This window comes from Rhagoletis pomonella, unplaced genomic scaffold (assembly GCF_013731165.1).
Source record: "Rhagoletis pomonella isolate Grant_MI unplaced genomic scaffold, Rhpom_1.0 Rhpom_scaffold_00004, whole genome shotgun sequence".
NCBI classification, from domain to species: domain Eukaryota; kingdom Metazoa; phylum Arthropoda; class Insecta; order Diptera; family Tephritidae; genus Rhagoletis; species Rhagoletis pomonella.
Genome location: NW_023458558.1, coordinates 71,960,638 through 71,982,347, shown reverse-complemented (window position 1 = coordinate 71,982,347; position 21,710 = coordinate 71,960,638). Strand labels below are relative to the sequence as shown.

Genomic DNA, 21,710 nt, shown 5'->3' with positions numbered 1-21,710 from the left:
TCCGTAAATGCGTTTATAAATGCGGAGGCTATATAATTATCATGCCTTGGTGCGGTTGTCGTTAGTATTTATTACCATAAAGATATGATATTGCGAATAGTTTCTTAGAACTACTATTTACAGCAATATTTGTAATTTTTTTTAGTATCTATATAATCTATTCTTCTGATTTTTCTCAATTGACTGTTTGAATGTGTTCTACATTCATGCCGTCTAAGGCTATTATCTCGTACGTACTTTCATTTTGAAAGGCCTTTCACTTAATAAAAATTTAAGATTTCTGTTGAAAATTTTTTATGACTAAACGATTTAATATTGTAGTAATGGTTTAAAATTTTTGGGGTGGTAATCTATGTAGATTTTTTATAAAGTTTGATGTTGAAAGAAAACAAGTCACGGCCTTTCTGCATTAAGATAATATATAACGTATAACCTACTATGGAGTGAGTTATCGCTATTAGAAACGATTCTTCTGGAATTTCGTTTTTAGTTAGATATCTTAAATACTGAGCTGGCAAGATTTATTTATGACTTACATTTGTTTTTTTATTTGGAATTAATATAAGATAATTAAGTGAGGAATGACTTGAAATGCAACACTTAATTTTATACCATGTATGAGTGTATTTATTACATATATGTATATGTATATACTAAGCAACGTTTTTCTGTGGGAAATCCAAAAACTTATATCTACCAAATGCATTGCGCACTATTCTTGAATCCAAACTACCTCTGGAACTTCTTAAATTTAAAATATAAATTACTTAAAACGAGCAAATCACTCATCAGTTAAGTATTAAACAATTCCACAAAATCGTTTATATTTCATTCAATGTGCATGTATGAGCGACACAGGTACAAAAAAAAATGATAATTGCAGAAATTATGCTGAGTCATAATTTTTATTTTTGTATTATATTTTTACCAAATTGAACACAATCAAAACCAGGAATGAAACCCGAAAAATCATAGAAAATCATATATGAACATATAACTTAGCAACAATGCTAAATAAAAAATTCACATGTAAATATATAAAGCCCATTTTTATATACATTACAGATTACAAAAAAATAGAACTTACAGAAAAACAAAAATCAGAATTCAGGTGCTAGAGCTTGGCTGCGATATTTAGTTTCGAGTTGCGCATTGTCGGGCACCACCTTGATTGTGTTCATAGCAAGAGTGTTTCTAGATAAATATAATTCATTAGCATTTCTATAATTATCGAAATAGATTTTATAATATGAGCTTACGAAGTAAAGAGATCAAGTTATGAAAATAAAAAGATTAGTATTACAAAAATCAAACGTTTTAATTCGTCAAGTTTATAAAATTTGATTTTGTGCCCAAAATTAGTAGTTAGTATGCATATCCTATTGTCAGTCTAAAGTTTATTTGGTTATTATAAATTAGAATCGCAGTACCAAGTAAGATTCTTTTTTTTTTGTTCAAATAGTGAAAAGTGTTTCTGGTTTGCGAAAAACTATAGCCATAAACAAAAATGGAAAATACGTTTTTTATTGCTTTGTAAATACATGAATGATTAATTAAGAATCAAATAAAGTTTTTTTCTTTTTTATATCAGTTCTATTGTTTCCCGGAAACGGATGACTGAAGATTGTAGACATTTTATAAATGCTCCCATATATATGTGATCAGAGCTCGGACAAACAAAAATGAAATGATGTGAAATATATCGGCAATAAGCATAATTTACTATTACATATTACGAATATAAATTTATACAGACAGACATATCGCGCACGACCATCAAAAATGTATTAACAATAAATCCATCTTATTGATATTATTCATAACTGTTTTCCAGCAAAAGCATAAGTGATATTTTAATATAATTGGCTGCAAATTAATAGCTACGTATGTATGTATGACCTTATATTACGACTCGGAGACTTTCAGTTAATACAATATACTTTTCGAGAACTGGTGCGATATTTTACTCATAATTCTTTGCAACTTAAAAATGTGAATTCAATATGAACATATACACACAATATAAAGTTATTGTAAGAAATTTATTGTGAACGCCACATTTTAAGCGTATTTGTACACATCAAACGGTTCGTGTTAAAATTTTCATACTGTTAGCAATATTAGAGAATTCGTTTTCAAAGCAAAAATGGTTTTTAAATTCCCGAAAGTTGAGAGCTTTCCGTTTTTGTGGAGGATATATGATAACAAGGAATCATCAAAAATTAATTGTTCAAATACTAAATATTTAAACAACTATGTTAGATGAGACGTACTTTTTAGGTGAAAAAAGAAAACGCATTCAAATCTGAATCTAGTTACAATTTACTATCATTTCACCTATCTCTAAATTTCAAAAAGTGATGAAGTTATTACTTTAGCCCATTAATTTACCAAAAAAAAATGTGTTTAACACATAACATCTTTTACTAATTCTCATTTGATTTAATTTAATTTTTAATGTTTTTTTTTGTAATTATTGTCAATGAAACAAATTTACTTTAAAAACGAATCAGATAATATTAAATAACTAGATTTCTAAATCATTTGTAAAGTGGAGTTAATTAAGATGCTTACGCTTAACTGATTGTTAAAATATAGTGCAAGCGTAAAACACGTACAAATGATTGAATTTGATTTGATACATTATTTGATCCTTGAAGATAACTTCGCTAATGTTTTTTGTTACACTTTTCAAATAACATCGTATACAATGTGTTAAATATTGTTTACCTATTTATGTAAACACACACATGCTGTACATTATTTTAAAGGGAACAGCATTTTTTCTTCCTACCTATCATCTGTTCTTTAGGAACAAATGGCCGAATGGCTTTCTGTTTGATTTTGTTTGTTTCTTGAAAATTTAAACAATACGATTAACTAATTGTATTTTGCGACGATTGTTTGGCATTGTGCCATTGATATGCGATAAGCCCACTGTGGAGAAAGACCCACTTACAGTGCCGATTGTGGTTCCTGTCGCTGCATTGATCGCCTGGATTGAGGTTGTGTTGCTGCCATTCGTTATTGTTTGTACAACTATATGCTGCGGTTGCACTTTATATTGTTTTATACTATGCTGAATTTGTTGTTGGTGGATTTGCTTTTGTGGTTGTTGTGGCCTTTGCTGTTGGATTTGTTTATCCAACTCTCCAATAGGTCCAATCGAATAGTTTATGTTGAGGCGGGCGCGCTTCGGCGATTGAACAGCTGCATTCAAATCGGCAGGACTTAGTTCAATTATATCGGGTTGATTTACTGATAAATGATTTGGATCGTCTTCAATATCGATTGCATCATAAATGTCCTCAACCTTAAAAAAATTAAGTAAATATTTTAATTTAATGAGAAAACTTTAAGCAAAAATATATTTTATTGTTAGCAGTTAGCAATCATTATTTCAAGCTTTGTACTCATGCATATCCTACAATAAATATGTTATATATTTTTCCACACAGTATGTGGAAATTTCTGTAGAGACGTAGCAAATAAAAGTTAGTTAATTTTTGCAATCTCATCCAAAACTCGCCTCGGTTAAACTCAAAAATGCCTCAAACTTATTTGGCGAATTAAGCCAAATGAAACAAAGTCTGTCCAGGTTACGTTATCCCTTAAACGTAAAACCTGCCCGCCCGTAAAACTCAATAACGTGGATATTCCACAGCGTGATGCGACAAAATACTTAGGCATGCACCTCGACAGCAAGCTTACATGGAAAACTCATATTTTCACTAAACTCAAAGCACTGGGAATGAAGCTCAGAAATTTACATTGGTTACTGAACCCGAAGTCTCAAGTCTCACTCGAGAGCAAGCTCTTACTCTATTCATGTGCCTTAAAACCAGTATGGACAAACGGAATACAATTATGGGGCTCTGCAGCAACCTTCAATATAGAAATACTCCAAGGATTCCAATCAAAAACTCTTAGAATGATTGTGAACGCTCCGCTCTATGTCAGAAACAACCAAATACACCGTGACCTTAAAGTCCCTACTGTTGCTTCCGAAATTAAAAAGCATGCCTTGGCGCACTGACAAAAAATGCATGATCACCTAAATCCTCTTATTTCTACACTCACTTCTCATACAGTGTCATTCCAGCGCCTTAAAAGGAAATCAATATTAGATCTTTAATAACATTGCATACCTGCGAATAGAATATGGTGGTTATTTAGTATTTAAGTTTCAAATATTGCTTAATGTTAAAAAGAAAAAAAAACAGATCGCAATAAAAATATATGAGTTCAAAAAATATATTTTTGCCATCTCTGAGGATAATGCAAAAATAAAGTCAGTATGAAAATTGTATTTCCTTCAAGATGTAGTTTGACTTATAAATTATATCGTCGTTTAAAGTACAAAACCGCGTATCGTCATTCTGCAAAACCGCGTAACTGACATTGGCTGCCAAAAATTGGATTTGCTCACACAAGCTCTTGGCTCAATCTTAATTATTCGTCCTGAAATATACTAGCCAGAAATGCGATTGCTTTATAAAAATTATTTTTAGAAAATTATTTCTACAACTTCACATACGCGGATTTTGCATTTTGCTGATACGCGGTTTCGCATTTTGTTGATACGAGGTTTTGCACTTTAAACGACGATATGCATATGTATGTACATATGCATGTATTTTTAACGCTTACACTATAGTGCAAAGCTGAGTACATAATGGTTTTTGTTGAATATTTGTAAGGTTTTTAAAGTTAAAATTTTTTCTATTCATCAATTTTTATACAGACCTTAGGAAAATTCAAGAAAGGTATGCAGTTTTATAACCTGTAAAATTTTAGTATAATAAGGTGTAAGTTTTAATCGATTGAAAATCGCGTTGATTTTCTATATATTTTATTTTTATTTTTTGAATACTAGAAGAACTATCAGGTCAAGGTGCACGGATGGTATTTTCAGGAACAGTAGTCGAGACTTCTAGCTTTAATTTTTATCACCTCTTATTTCTTTGCTAGAGCTTCTCAAACATTGCAAAAATCGTGATTTTATGACACTTTGACCTCGTGACCATCTAGAGCTGATGGGAACTTTATACTTACGGATTAGTAATTGGCACAAAAAGTCTTTCAAATAAAGCTTTAACATATCACATTAGGTCAAATGATACATTTGGCTGTGCGAAAGTCCAATTTCGTAAAGGCAGTTTTACATTATTTTTTGTTGCCATTCTGTAGAGAATACTCTAAAAAAACTTCACTTAGCTTTTGTAAAATAAAAAACACCGTTATACAGCAATAAACCAAAGTTACACTTTCAAAACGTTATTGCTACGTTGTTTGCGCAACCGGTTTATTTTGTAAATTTCAAGTGCATTGTTTTTGTAAAGTTCGAATAACTAAAGGAAAATTTTTAATGCGAAACCAAACTTTATCTAAGTGAGAACCTATGTCCCAATTTAAAAAAGTAACTTTTAATCATTTGTTTGCAAAAAACTGACTTATTTTCATAACCTCAAAAATTATGATTATGATTTATTTCCATTGTAAGCTTTTACAATTTTGTTAACTTTCGGCAAACAAAATGGAATCAGAAATGGATAAATTAAGATGTAATGATTGAATCTATTTTACTTAACTTGCCGTTTTTAGCCGTTTCCAAGAAAAACGGTTTTTTCTGGGCTATCATGCTATCACAAACGGCAAGTTGTTTGAAGTTTGGCTGATTGGATGTTCGAAAAAAAGCCTTGTCCGGTTTTCAACCATGTTGAAAAAAAAATTGGTGCTGCTGATATTTGCGAAAGTTCCATGAAACTCTTAGAAGAAAAAACGCGTATTTTTTGCAATTATTTATCAAATAAATATGAAAATTATGGGAAACAATTTGGAAAGAATGCTAAAATATTTAGATCTGAAAACATAGCGTTTCTTGCTGATGAGGTTCTTTTCGAAAACAAAAAGCCAGCTGTGTCGACCATCAGCCGGATTCTAACTTTCGCTATCGCTAAAGTGCTAAAATAGGATGGCCCACCTTTTTCCGAATTTTTAGCTATCTCCAAAAATATCTCCAACATTTTTTGGTGATAAAGAATCCATTTTAATGGTGATACATAGTGAAAATGGAAGTATGTGATAGCAAAAAAAAAAAACATAGCAGCCTCAATTTGGATTACATTTCATCTCCTGTAGCGTAGCCGAGCCTATGTTACAAATACACTAACGCCTTCGCAAAAAGGCAAATTCTTGAGAGAGCTCACGGACTGAAATTTCGATTTTTTTTTTTATTCAAAGTGAATAGAGCTTTGAACATTCTTTTAACCAATTAGTTTCATAAACATTCGTATTCTTTTCAGGAAGTTACCAGCGAGTTTTGGTAAATGTCTGAATATAAATAATATCGGTGGAGAATTCGGAAATACTGAAACCTCAAGTGAAAATGAAGTGTTTTATGAAGACTAACTGCTTTAGGAATCTCTCCTCAAGACATATCTGCGAGACATGTAGTAAATATTTTTATACCCGAGCGCACTTGTGCACAAGGGTATTATAACTTTGTTCACATAACGATTGTTTGTAACAGGCAAAACGAATCGAGATAGATATAGACAAATGTATACATAAATGATCAGAATGAAAAGAGAAATCGATTAAGCGGTGACTGTATGTCCGTCCGTCCGTCCGTCCGTCCGTCAGTCCGTCCGTCTGTGCACACGATAACTCGAGTAAAAATTGAGATACCTTAACGAAACTTGGTACGTGGACTTCTTTTGGGCATAGGACGGATGGTATTGACAATGGGCGAAATCGGACAATAACCACGCCTACCTCCCATATAACGGTAATTTTCAGAAATACGAAAAGTGCGATATTTTAGTAACTACTGAAGATAATTCACTCAAAATTGATATTTACAATGAGTTTTAGACGAAAAATAAGAATATTAAAAATTTTGGCAAATGGGCGGAGCCACGCCTACTTATGATTACATGTGTATATCTTGGTAACCGCTGCACCAATTTCTTCCAAACTTGGCACAGTTGTTGGTCCTGCTACAACATACCAAATGGCCGAAAATTTTTAAAATCGGACAATAGCCACGCCCACATCCCATATAACGGTAATTTAGAAAAATACGAGATCCTCGATAAATCAGTAAATATTAAAGCTAATTTATTCAAAATTGATGGTTGCAACAATTTTTTACCAAGAAATAAGCTTATGATACAATTTTGGAAAATGGGCGTGGCACCGCCCACTTATGATCACATATATGTATCTCGCTAACCGTTCTAGCAATTTGAACCAAACTGGGTATGGTTATTGTGCTTGCCACATAAAAGCAAAGCGTTGAAAATTATTGAAATCGGACTAAAATTACGACCGCTTTTCATATAACGGTATATTTCAGAAATGCTTGAAACTGCAATATTTCGAAATTTAAGGACGCTAATTTACTTAAAATTTATACACCCCGGATTATCGTGTAGCGGTAGCTTTCGGAAAGGTGGAAAACATATATTTAATAATTGCGCCGGGTATTTAATGTTCGGCTCCGCCCGAACTTAGACTTTCTTACTTGTTCTTTTTTTAATTTAGGAACTTCGATAATGCCATAACTAATCGCCATTTATGTACATGTGACCATACTTATTTTATTATGCAGCTCATTTTAAAGGGGAGGGGGTTGAGTATGGTAAGAAAATAACTTGTGTCAAAATCAAACTAATTGGACAATGTTTTTGAGTACTACCTACAAACATACACTCATCATTTGAACATACAAAAAAGCAGTAAAGTCTGTTTTACGAAAGCCAAGTATGTTTAACATTTTATTTACTGCCTTTACACTTGTTTTAACGTTTTCCATCTTTTTACATTAAAATAATGCAATATTTTACCTGCTATTAATTTCGCACAGAAAAAGTAATCATTTGACCTAATGTGCATATGCCGCACCAAACTCAATGTTGCCTTGTGTTATTTGTAAAACGCAACCAACTTTTAATAGAAATGTTGTCGCCTTTTGCAAAATTCTAGGAATCTAATGGAGCACCTAAATTGATATGTATGTATCTCTATTTGACCACTTGGGTCAGCCTCGTAGAAAAACGTTTTGCAGTGGTATTCTGACAATCGCTACGGTAAATTTTCATTGCCAAAATTCTCTAAATGAGAAGTAGTGGAGCCTAAAAGTAAAGAAAACTGCATTTATGGTAAAAATTGCATTTATTGTAAAAATTGCACTAACAAATATGGCTCATTATTTAGCCCCCTATTCCTCACCGGTGTGGGTCATATTAACCTTTTTTTTGGTTAAATCTTCATAGTTGTAATTGAAATTTATCCCCTTCCTGTTGACCTATTATCTGCAATTTTTCTCGCACATCTTAAATTCCGACAGCAATATAGTTACGTATATTCAGTACCATTGTAAACCCAAATGGCCGCCGCCACAAATTGGCAGATTACATATTTTTTCAGTTGTCAATGGGGGTATCAAATTAATAAAAAATCAAATCCAAGATGGTGGATTACATATATTTTCCCCCTCAATATGGGTATGAAATTAAAGAGCTTGACAAGCAGAGCCCACAAGTCCCTTATACGAAATGGCGTCCCTAAAAAAATGGCGGATCATAGAGTTTAAATAGCCAATATATATGATATATGATTAGATATATAGATATATACTATACTAGATATATAGATATATACTATACTAGCTTTTAGCCGCGGGTTTCACCCCACGTCAGAATGAATTAAAGGGGTTGGTCATGTGACTTGTGGTTTCGAAGTTATGGCTGATAAAAAATACCAAGCCTATGTTAAGTGCTACGCCCCCTTTTACAAACTCATTCATATATACCGTGTAGTAAGCGTGTTATAACCACCTACCATAGATATGGCTGCATACCAAATTTCAAGCTCATGTGACTTATGGTTCCGAAGTTATACCTGATAAAAAGTTCCACGCCTTTAGGATGTGCCACGCCACCTTTTACATACTAATTTATATATATACCTTACTACAAGCACCTACCATAGATATAACTGCATACCACATTTCAAGTACATGTGTCAAGTTAGCACTACACTTTTCGAAATTGGAAAAGTTAACTACGCCATTAACGGTAGTGTTTCTGTTGTAAATTTGTTGTGGAAAGAAAAAATATGTAGTTTTCATTTTTTAAGAAAAAATGTTATGTATCTAGTGCTAACTTGACACCATACACCGACACCATACACCTAGTCGATAGAACTGAGATATATTTTAAATGTTGTAACGGCATTAATTGTGGCTTTTTTGTTGTAAATTTGTTGTGGAAAGAAAAAATTTGTAGCTCTCGTTTTTTAAGAAAAAATGGTATGTAGTGCTAACTTGACACCATACACCTAGTCGATAGAATTGAGATATCCAATATGTTACTATGAAAGGGTTACAAGGGCATTAATTGTAGCTTTTTTTTGATGTAAATTTGTTGTGGAAAGAAAAAACTTGTAGCTCTCGTTTTTTAAGAAAAAATGATATGTAGTGCTAACTTGACCCCATACACCTAGTCGATAGAATTGAGATATTGAAAATGTTATAACGGCATTAATTATATCTTTTTTGTTGTAAATTTGTTGGGGAAAGAAAAAATTTGTAGCTTTCGTTTTTCTCGAAAAAATTGTGTTGGCCCTTTTTCGAACAAAATTTAGTATGTAGTGCTAACTTGACACCATGCACCATTGAAAAGGTTACAACGGAATTGTAGCTTTCTTGTTGTAAATTTGTTGTGGAAAGAAAAAATGTGTAGCTTTCATTTTTTAAGAAAAAATGGTACGTTGTGCTAACTTGACACCATACACCTAGTAGATAGAATTGAGATATTGAAAAGTTTGCAACGGAATTAATTGTAGGTTTTTGTTGTAAATTTGTTGTGGAAAGAAAAAAATTTTAGCTCTCTTTTTTTAAAAGAAATGGTGTGTAGTGCTAACTTGACACCATACAACTAGTCGATAGAATTGATATTGAAAAGGTTACAACGGAATTAATTGTAGCCTTTTTGTTGTAAATTTGTTTTGGAAAGGCAGCTACAATTTTTTTCTTTAAACAACAAATTTACAACAAAAAAGCTACAATTAATGCCGTTGTAACCTTTTCAATATCTCAATTCTATCGACTAGTTGTATGGTGTCAAGTTAGCACTACGTACTAAATTTTGTTCGAAAAAGGGTCAACTTAATTATTTCCAGAAAAACGAAAGCTACAATTTTTTTCTTTTCACAACAAATTGTTGACTAGGTGTATGGTGTCAAGTTAGCACTACATACCATTTTTTTCTTAAAAAACGAGAGCTACAAATTTTTTCCTTTCACAACAAATTTACAACAAAAAAAGCTACAATTAATGCCGTTATAACATTTTCTATATCTTAATTCTATCGACTAGGTGTATGGTGTCAAGTTAGCACTACATACCATTTTTTCTTAAAAAACGAGAGCTACAAATTTTTTCTTTCCACAACAAATTTACAACAAAAAAGATATAATTAATGCCGTTATAACATTTTCAATATCTCAATTCTATCGACTAGGTGTATGGTGTCAAGTTAGCACTACATATCATTTTTTCTTAAAAAACGAAAGCTACAAGTTTTTTCTTTCCACAACAAATTTACATCAAAAAAAAGCTACAATTAATGCCCTTGTAACCCTTTCAATATCTCAATTCTGTCGTCAATGGGGCATGGTGTCCAGTTAGCGCTACATACTAAATTTTGTTCGAAAAAGGGGCAACTCAATTTTTTCCAGAAAAACGAAAGCTACAAATTTTTTCTTTCCACAACAAATTTTAAAGTTAAAAGCTACAATTAATGGCATAGTAACATATTGGATATCTCAATTCTATCGACTAGGTGTATGGTGTCAAGTTAGCACTACATACCATTTTTTCTTAAAAAACGAGAGCTACAAATTTTTTCTTTCCACAAAAAATGTTAAAGTTAAAAGCTACAATTAATGCCGTTGTAACATTTTCAATATCTCAATTCTATCGACTAGGTGTATGGTGTCAAGTTAGCACTACATACCATTTTTTCTTAAAAAAAGAGAGCTACAAATTTTTTCTTTCCACAAAAAATTTACAACAAAAACACTACAACTAATGCCGTAGTTAACTTTTCCAATTTCGAAAAGTGTAGTGCTAACTTGACACACTTATTTTTTTGTGTGGTGACGCACTGCTGCACTTACTGTCACTTTGAGTTTTCATACGTGGGGAAGCCTTAAAGGCCACCTGCAGACTAAAAACAACCGGATTCTGGTATGACAAAGCACTTGTGCCTTTTCAATGCTACAGTATAGTACGCCACCATTACCATTGTTGAAGAGATTCTATAATGTTGAGTTCCCTGAGACTGAATGCTGGTTTGATTCCATCGCTGAGACCGGACTCACACACTGTCGAATCTTCACTGATGGCTCCACAACTGACTCTGGGTCATGATCTGGGGTCTTTTTCGAGGTTAATGGAGATAAGCTTCACTTTTATGCAGGGACGTGAACCGGATGAAAAATTTGGTCGGTTCGGTTCAGCGGTTCGAACCGTTTTTGCACTTTTGGATTTGGTTCGTCAAAGCGGTTTTTTTGGTCTTTGAACCGAGGTTTCGGTTCGGTTCAACGGTTCGAAAAACAAAAAAATAACGCGCAAGTTTAAGTGTCAAGTGCCAAGTGCACCAACGCGCAAGGTTAAGGGGTCTGTCAAATGAGATGGGTAGGCAACCCATTGATATTCTCACATGGTTAACAAGCATGGTAGGAATTACCATGTTTAACAAAAAGAAAAAAAGTGGGTACATTTATCTATTGAAAATTGGTTGAAACGAACCTTTAAACCTTTATGGAAAGTGGTTCGGTTTTCGGTTCGGATCAAACATTTGTGGAAAATTTCAGTTCGGTTAATGGTTCAGTTAATTAATAGAAAAAAGCGGTATTCCGGTTCAAAACCGGTTCGGTTCAAAACCGGTTCACGTCCCTGCTTTTATGTAGGGGAATATGAGGTAATTGCAAAACTCAAAACCATGGATAGGGTTGCCAACCGTACTATGATATATAGTATTGTACTATTTTTCCGGTCGGCGTACTATATACTGTCGGAAAAAAATATAGTACGCAAAAATACTATATTTCTTCAATCATATATATAAATATATTTCAGTAATTTGCACGAAAAAAATTTTATTAAAATGGTTGACCCTTATTCTGAAATAACAATATTAAATGAAATATTCTTTAAAGTAAAAGGTTATTGTGAGTTTAAAATCAAAAGAGGTTATAATCAAAAAAGGTAACCTAACTGAGAAAGAATTAGCAAATTTCCTTAAAATAATTTCATTTCAACATCAATTAAAAATCGTTTTTCCTTTTTCTTTTAAATAAAATGCTTTATTTATTTGAAGTGTACTTTATTTTTTCAATGTTTTTTGAAAAAGTACTATAATTATTTTAGAATATGTTGGCAACCCTAGCCATGGACTACGTGGTGGATATAGGTGGAGGGGAAGGAGTTAACTTGACTACAGTGACGACCAAGCTGCACTTAATGCATTGACCAGCCCTTTATTTAAGTACTTCCAAACTATGTTGTTCGGCAATGCAAGTCTCGACTAAAATATGAAGGTGAACATAACGAGGTTCTTTTACTCTGGGTGCCAGGTCACTCTGGAGTACCTAGTTATGAGACATCTGATCATTTGGCCAGAGTTGGTTCAGACCAAGCATTCCTCGGTCCGCAACCAGTTTTAGCACTCCCACCTTCGGCAATCGAAGCCACCATCAGAAACTCAGAAATGACTTAAGAGGCATCGAGGGGATGCAGGTGGGCAAAACTCATATTGCCTTCAATCTCACAAGGTCTATCTATTTTTTGCTCTCACTGAGCAGAAAACTTGCTGGACTGCTGACTGGTTACTTCAAGTGGCACACACACCTGACTGTGATAGGCGTAAATAACAAATCCATTTGCCCATCTTACCTTGAAGAAAATGAGACGGTGGAACACTTTTTGTGCTTCTTGCTTGCTTGGTTATTTGTCATCGATTTTTTTAACCACGTTCTTTTCTATATTGTCAGTTTCTGAATTAAAAGTTTGGGGTAAAATGCTTAGCCGTTTTGATGTTTTAAGTTTTGTGTTTTAAAACTGTGATAAATGTTTTTCACCTCACTTTAAAACTCGCAGCGGTAAAAATAAAAATGATGCCATTAACACAAATAAACTAATTTACATATACTCCACGTGCAAAGACAAGAGTGAGCCGAACATTTGATGAGTTTATGGTGAAGATAATGTAAATAACGCTAGCGCTCGCAGTGCTCTTAAAAAATATAACTCTTCCGAGCGAGAGAGTATTTTGTTGTGCTTACGAGGTCTATTTTTTAAAACCTACAAGTGTGTAATCACATTATTTTTATAAACAGAACAGAAGAAGATATTTTACTTTTATTTTGGCCACTCTGAGTTTAGTTTTTGAATTCACCCGCGATGCAAATTTACATTGTTAGATCTAATTTTCACATTTAATTTTTTTTTGCGAGCTTTGGGAATATTTAGAAATGTATCAGCAGGGGGTCCACCGAAACCAGTCAATTTTTGAAAGGGGTCTGCGATAAAAAAAGTTTGGGAACTTCTGGTCTAGGCCAACTCTTACAATCAATTTTAAACCAACTTCCCGGTAAGCTAGAGACTTGAAACTTCAAACTTATCTCAGAACCCGATGATAGTGCACTATGAAAGATGCATTAGTCTGCTAGTTGGCGCAGGAGTCGGGATATCTGAAAACCCCTTATCTATAGTCCGATTTGGAATGCATATTAGCTGTATATTTTTTTAGTCTGACTTCAGATTCGCAATCAGCGACACCGAAAACCCATATGAACAACTCAATGAGAGGGCAGGACCAGGATAAATTTATTTATACGGAAATGTATTCAAGCAAAAAATTTTAGGTTGGCGCTGTGGCTAATGGTAACCAACAGTCACCACCTCTGCATGGTTTTCTGTCATGAGGAGTCCCTACGGCTTATAGCGCTGTGGCTTTGCCGTTTAGAAAACTGTGGAGGAGTTTTTGGGGGATGCATCAAGGGAGTTTGTTGAGTACCGGTTATTTATTTACATTCAAAATTGGCGGTAGGCTCTGTGGCCAATGGTAACTCTTATAGCACCTCTGTGTGCTGAAAGACATATCGAGCCGTGACAGCGCTTTGGTTTTTGCTGTTAACTCTGGAGGACCTTATCGATGTTGGTCTTCTTGGCGTGGGAATGAGGCTTAAGTGGTGACATTGGGGCCCTTTAGGGGCTTCTATAACATCATGAACTAAGAAGAGGGCTCCGCGTGAGAACCTGTGTAAGACACGAGCTTACACAGTTTCCTATGTGGTGATTACTGCACCGACGATTATCCCTCCCTATTTTCTTATCCCAACAAACCAACTCCTCCCCCTAATCCAGGGTGTTACGCGAGACCGTGCTCATTGGATGATTTGCAGCCAGGGGGTTTAATGAATCACAATAAAACAAACCCAACGAAAACAACAAATTTAGATACTCCGTGGTAAAAATTCTAAAAAACCGCATAAAAATCCAGTGAGGCAATATTAAGCAAAACAAAAACAATTTATTTCTTCACTTCATCAGTTATTATTCTATGTAAAACTGAATATTAATGAAATAAATAAAATTGTATCAGTATATTAACCAACAAAAAAAACATACCACAATAAATACATGAATTATGTAAAAATACAAAGACAAACTATTTATCCTAAGCATTGTCTTTTACACACTGAAAAAGTCATAAAAACTCTCAAAAAAGCAAAATCGCTACACTGGAAAAATGGTTTGAAAACCCGCATAAAAAGAGACCCAAGTGTACCATGTTTATGCTTCTTTTTACCTTCCTTTTATTAGCTCGGGATGTAACTATGTAATATTGATGCGCCTAAAAGATGCAGCGATTTCTATTCTCAAGTTACATACCTGATGATAGTACGAATGGCAATTATAATAGGGAGGTTTTAGTTTTTTAAACTATAATTTTATCTACTCGGTTATATTCAACTCGGGTAGAGTCAACAAGCATAAACGGTAAATTTTCAACTCGAGTTATAAAGGTGACAGGTAATAAGATCAACGGAAATAAGGTCAATTGACATTATTACCATTTTAAAAACGAAATAAAATCCATTGACATTATTTCTCTTTCAAACATTAAATTTGCTTAGCTTCGCGGCCACAACGCGCGCTCCGCGCCCCGCGCGACCGGCGCGCACACCACGTCACGCTACGCCGCGGCCCCCCCCCGCCCCCCCCCCCTCCCATTCCCCGTCTCCACCGTGCTGTAACGCAGGTAGATTTATTTTTTGTATACGTTAAAATAAAATTTTTATATATTTTAAACATCGAGGGCACACTTTTCACAAAGATGAGATTCTGATATAAAAATCCACCTAAGCTTTAACTGTCATCAGTGATATTAATGTTACCTTATATAACGACAGGTAATAAGTCCCAGATGGTTTCTAAAATCACAAATTAGTTTTTGTGCAAATTGCATATAGAGGGTATTAATGAATTCAAGCCCTCGATAACTAAGGATAGTTGGCAGCCCTGATTGAAAGATTTCTGCTGTGTTTTGGGGCAACAACTTGTCTACAGTAAAAAAGCATATAATTTGTGTTTTAAAAGTGTGTGAACACCAATCAATTAACTTATATGATCTCGGTTCCGATATTAAATAATCAAAAATTGTTTATACCCGCATTTTGGCACATTGGCTCGTTGAATGTGCCATCTAATAAATAGTGTCGTCATTCTCCTTAGCTGCTTTTAAATGATGTCGTCACAAATTGCTGGCGGAGACATGAATACAGTGTAAGAAAATTCTTTTTCTATAATTGTTTCCTTATAGAAAGGTTGGTTTCTTTTCCGCCTTAGACATTCCGAATTCGTTCAAAATATGCTAATTTAAAACACATAATTCTTTCAGTGTTCCTCCGGGGTTTTTGGACCTGGACTGGTTCTTCAATTTAATAGTGTTCGCTTTATTTTTGTGGAAACGAAACATGTTTTGCAAGTTAAGGATCATTTCTACACTCTTTCTTCAAATATTTCTCGTATTCCAGCTGTGCGCAGGCGTTTAGTTTTTCGCATCGTGTTTTTACATATTCGTAATTTAAATTTTTTTAATAAAATCAATTGGTGGTAGTTCATGATTGTGTGTGAATTAATATCACAACACTGAGGATTAGGCAATAACCTTATTCGTCTATTAAAAACAACACTTACGGGGCAATGTTTATTGTAAGAACAACATTTTTTTCTAGTTATGAATCGACATACTTTAAGCATCGTTGACGCTATTTCCATTTGAATCAGGAAATAGCGTCAATGACTTTATTTCCAAATTTTTGTTGACTTTATTTCGCTTTTGAAAAGGTAATAAAGTCAATTGACTTTATTTCGCACCAAGGTGGGAAATAAAGTCAATTGACCTTATTTCCATTGACCTTATTACCTGTCACCGTTATAAAACCCAATGCTACCCTGGCTAACACTTCTAAAATTTTTTATGTACAAATTTCAATCCGTGTAGACTTGCTTAAAAAAATGTGTTTATGCATGTGGGTTGAATTTACCGAGTAGAATATAACCGAGTAGAAAAGAAGCATAAACATCTATATATAAATACGCCACAAGAAAATTTTGCAATCCCTTTTTTGAAGGCACCGTTCGCTCGATTTTAATGAAACATACACCGATTTAAAGGATATAACTGCCTCTAATCCAGAAATGTTAATCCCGATACATAGGGGGAGTAACATCTGACATTTAGGCTAAATTGTGAAAACCACCGTATCTCTAAAACCAATTTTGCTGGGGAATTGAAACTTAGCACAGATGCATAGATTGTAAACGTCTTGAAATTTGACACAGCTATTTATGTAATCAATAACGTACTTATGGCGAAAAATGGTAGATTTTGGAAAAGGAGGTGTGGCACCGCCCATACAAACTGAAATTCTCACATCGCTTTTCTCTGGAACCGCCTATGCTAACGTCCTGACATTTGACGCAGTAACATATCGCACACCGTCTTCAAAAGAGTCACAACTCAAAATAATACGATCGACAGAAAATGCGAAAAACTATTTCGTAGCACATGTTAATCATATGGGCAAGGACGACTTTACCTTAGGTTTTTTTAACAAATTATAACAAAATTTGCTCCAGCTTTTGCTGAAAGGTAAATAAAAGGTCTGTGTACATTTTTAGCGCATAATTTAAAAAATGCTAAATTTTGAGTTGTGACTCTTTTGAAGACGGTGTGCGATATGTATGTTGTCAATACCTTACTTACGGCAAAATATGGTCAATTTTGGAAAAAGGGGCGTGGCACCGCCCATGCAAACTGAAATTCTCATATCGTTTCACGGTGGACCTGAACCAACTTTAAATCGAAGGTCATAGCACATCATATTTTTTTGCTAATTTGGGTCAATTATGTTATGAATAACTTGTAAAAATTTTATAGCCCATAACTTATCGAGCCGTTTTTGAAAAAACTCATTTTGAATGGAAGATATTCCTTTTCTTTTAAAATTTTCACGCACCCGCTCTAGATGACAAGTTGATACATTACAGTTTATATTTATTTTGTAATGTAACTTGTACGATTTATATACAATTTAGTTAGTATATGGTTCAAGTGTCTTAGCTTGTTTTATGCACAAGATACCGATAAATTCAATTCAAACGAGAAGATTGTGCGCGCACAACATTTGTTCTTTTTAAGTTTCGAATATAAGTATTCTTTATACTTGCAATAGTTCGTGTCAAGTATATCTACAAAACAATAACATGGTTGCAAGACTAAAAGACCATGCATGCATGTAGGCAAGGGTCTAGGATGTAGAATCCCTACATTCCGACTTTAAAGCAACTGGGACAAATATAAAGTATTCGTCAAGCATCCGGAATATCCATCTAAATTACTGAGAGCAGTACAAGAATACAAAGCTCAACATGTACATATAAGCTACTGTTTAAAAAATTTAAAGGGTTGTATGTAAAACACCATGCTGCTCTCCTATTAGTTGTCCAAAAATACATATATAATCTATATATAAATACGCGACAAGAAAATTTTGCAATCCCTTTTTTGAAGGCACCGTTTGCTCGATTTCTATGAAACATACACCATACTCACTTACGGAGAAGAATGGCAGATTTTGAAAAACCTCTTATTGTAAGGTTTTGGAATTTTATACACCTACATTTATACACATATAAAATTGCAAGAATCATTCAACTGGGAACCATTTTCTCCCAGATGTTAAAATCGCATTGAATCGCTGTTGTTTCGTGCAAAAGCTTTTAGAAGTATAAGTGTGTTTGTCTTCCGATATTTGGCGCAGGGATTGAGAGCTATCCTAAAAAATCATATTTATGATCAGATTTGTTTCACTTTTAGAACACATATTAGTAACATAAAATTTGGTGTAACTTTGTAGCCCAGTCGTGTGATGGAAAAATATTGGTCTTCACCAAAACCCGCGTGAAACCGCCGTTAGAGAAGGAAATCTTCTGTTGTAAGTCAAGATACTTTCTCAACCGTTAACGATTCTGATGAAAAAAAGAAAGAGTTTATGTCGATGTGGGCAATTTAGTTTTTAACCTCTAAGAGGCTCTCAGACAAATATAATCGAAAAACTGATTTAAAGTCTGAATTGGTATATGCTTGACATATTAGTCAGTGATGAACATATTTTCTGTACATACAAATACATATGCATATTTTTTATAAATGAAAATCGAGGTTCCTTTTTCGGTCTAATTTCAAAAGCCACTGAAGAAATTTGAAGGAGACTTGATAGAATTAGCATTAATCAATTCGGTATTAACGTTCAAAATTCGATTTTAAGTCTTCCTGTAAATTCACTATAAATTATGCTGGTTGACTTCAAAATAGTAATTCGCATAAAGGAGTTAGTATTGGTGACAGGTAAAATTCAAAACTGTATGAAAAAAGATGTCGAATTTCGACAACTGGGCGATACTAGTACTAATAAATTTACTGCTGCTCATGCCCAAGTAGGACAGCTAGAATGCTATTGGCAAATATGGATAGGAAAAAAATTAAAACGAACGGTGCCGACTGTATAAGTTAACACCGGTAAATACGTATCCGGTCAACATTCCACTTCCACCGATATTGCTGACGGTGCGTCGGCAGGTTTGAGTGTGGAAATACCGTAGCAACAACTCTCCCACCGATATTGATGACGATGCGTCGACCAGGTAGCGCGTGACAACAACAACATCGCTGCAGCGGAAAAGCCAACAGCAAGAGGTAAAATTGCCGAATTGCATTTTGCAAGTCACATGGCAAAACATGTGCAGCAACTGGTAGGTGGTAAGAAAGCGTTAGGTATTTAGGCGTAGTCGCCGCAATATTTTAGTTAGCAAATTCAGTTGTAATAACTCGACCGATACAAACGGCTGTTCTTGTGCAAACAAGAGAAATAAAATAACATTAAAATCCAAGCAAGTGTTTTAATAATTGCTCTTGTGCAAGCAAGAGAAATGAAATAACATTAAAACCCAACCAAGTATTTTAATAAGTGGCGTCCAACGTGGGGCCACAATGCAGTTCTTGTGTTATCCTTATAAAGGACAAATCCTGTGCGTGGCCGTGGTTCGACTCCACTCGACAATCGCGGGAAAGTTAACCACTGTATAAACAGTGAGCCGCGAACAATTTATTACGCAACAAAACATTTTAATTACAAACACCGTGAACATTTATGAAGCTTTTTACCAATTTAAAAAGATAAAGTTTAAAAATTAAAACACCACATAACTAGTAGGAAAAAGTGTAGAGCCAAATGCTCTAAAAATAAAGCATCCTAATCATCGTAATCCTGTCTCCCTGCTGCTGGAACACCAGAGGAATCATCGTGCTGCTGCCTTATCATACCTTATTTAGTGACATAGCTTATCGGTTTTTTTTTTTTCAAGTCCGTTTTAGTATCCTTTTTGACAATTCTTAAATAACACAGGCCGAAAAAATTTAACCAACATTCAGACCCAGAGAAGATGTAACCAAAAAATTAATCGACTATATCATGTCTATGTTATCTCAATCGATATGGGCATATGGGCAAAAACGGTGCTTTTTGCACTTTTAGGTTAGGTTATCTCGAAAACCAGAGCTGATAGAGCAATTCTGAGGCCAGATTCGGATTCATCGTATCAAAATCCTTCGAAAATATATAGTCCGGTTTCTGGGTCTGAAATGCTGTCGGCCTGTGTAATTAATAAATTTTATAAAGGTGGGTAACGGTTAGAAAGAGAAATGCCTTAACACTTAACTGACTAAGAAAAAATTAAATATGGACGCACAAACTCTGGAAGCTCTTCTTAATAATGCCATTCGTATTGCGACCGAGCATTCCCGGAGGTAATTTCAGTATCGGGTTGACGAACTGACAAACAGGTTAGCAAGGATCGAATCACCAGTTCGTGTTACCCAATACGAACCGGTGACTATTCAACCCGGAATACCACGTGACGAATCCTTGGACCTTGTGAAAACCTTGCCGGAATTCAAAGGCGACGCGACCCGTTATTACTGCTTATAGAGTGTTCGAAGCGTATCACGGTAGCTCAAAACACTACCAAGCGGTAGGCATAATCCGAAATAAAGTAGTAGGAGCCGCAGATAGTGTTTTATCCTCTTTCAATACAGTCTTAAATTTTCACGCTATCATTTCTCGACTAGACTTTGCCTATGCGGACAAAAGACAAATTTACTTAATTGAACAGGAGTTATCGACTCTTAGACAAGGAAAATCAGCAGTAGTGGAGTTCTATGATGCAGTGGAGAGAAAGTTGACTCTGTTAGTCAATAAAACAATCATGACTCACGGTGAGAACACCACGCTGATAGGATCACTTAATAAGAAATATCGGGATGATGCACTTCGCGTGTTCATCTCGGGACTCAATCGCCCTTTGTGCGATGTTCTCTTCTCCTCTAGACCCGCTGATCTGCCGTCAGCACTTGCCCTAGCGCAGGAACTGGAAGCGAACCAAGCCAGATCAATGTTTGCAAGTTCCTTTAACAGACAGGCATCCCATAACTTAGATCCTTATTATTATTCACCCCAATACCGTAGAATACCTCAAGACCAACGAGGACAAACTCGAACTCAGCAAACTCCAGTACCAATGGACATAGATCCGTCGTACTCCCGCTTCAGACAGAACAGACCCCAACAACTCCACGGAATTGACCATAGGTACCGTAATCAAGGAGCTTACCCTAAGGTAACTCGTCCGGATAACAGTAACACGGGCGGCATATTCAATCGCCGTCAGCCTGTATCAACAGGTATGAATAAAGAAAAAGCTGAAAAAGACAGCATGGAAGTGATCAGCTGCCAATACAAAAGGAACATCGTATCAACAATACGAACCAAAAGGTGAATACTGGAGTGATACCGGATATGATGACTATTATCATGACACGGAACCTAAGAGTGCTGAATATGACCTGGACGGACCGGAAGACGACGTTAATTTTTTAGGATTAAGTCCCTCTTGCCCTATGTCGAAAGGACACTTGGGGGAAGAGGAATAAGATTTTTAATCGACACCACCGAGCTATGTAAACACCTTAACGCTCTAAAGGGAATAAAACCTGTGAATAACCCTTTCA

The 21,710-nt window shown here is 34.7% G+C and overlaps 1 protein-coding gene across 2 annotated transcripts in view; it reads right to left on the bottom strand.

The window, feature by feature from the left end:
* LOC118738068 (serine-rich adhesin for platelets) overlaps positions 1-21,710 on the bottom strand; it is a 137,709-nt gene that overhangs the window by 7,139 nt on the left and 108,860 nt on the right. Inside the window, exon 3 of one of the 2 annotated variants that reach the window (XM_036468972.1) lies at positions 3,041-3,313. In XM_036468972.1, coding sequence (XP_036324865.1) covers positions 3,041-3,313 — 273 coding nt within the window. Of the gene's footprint in view, positions 1-1,442; positions 3,314-21,710 lie in introns of those variants that run through there. The other variant, XM_036468971.1, reaches the window with a different exon arrangement.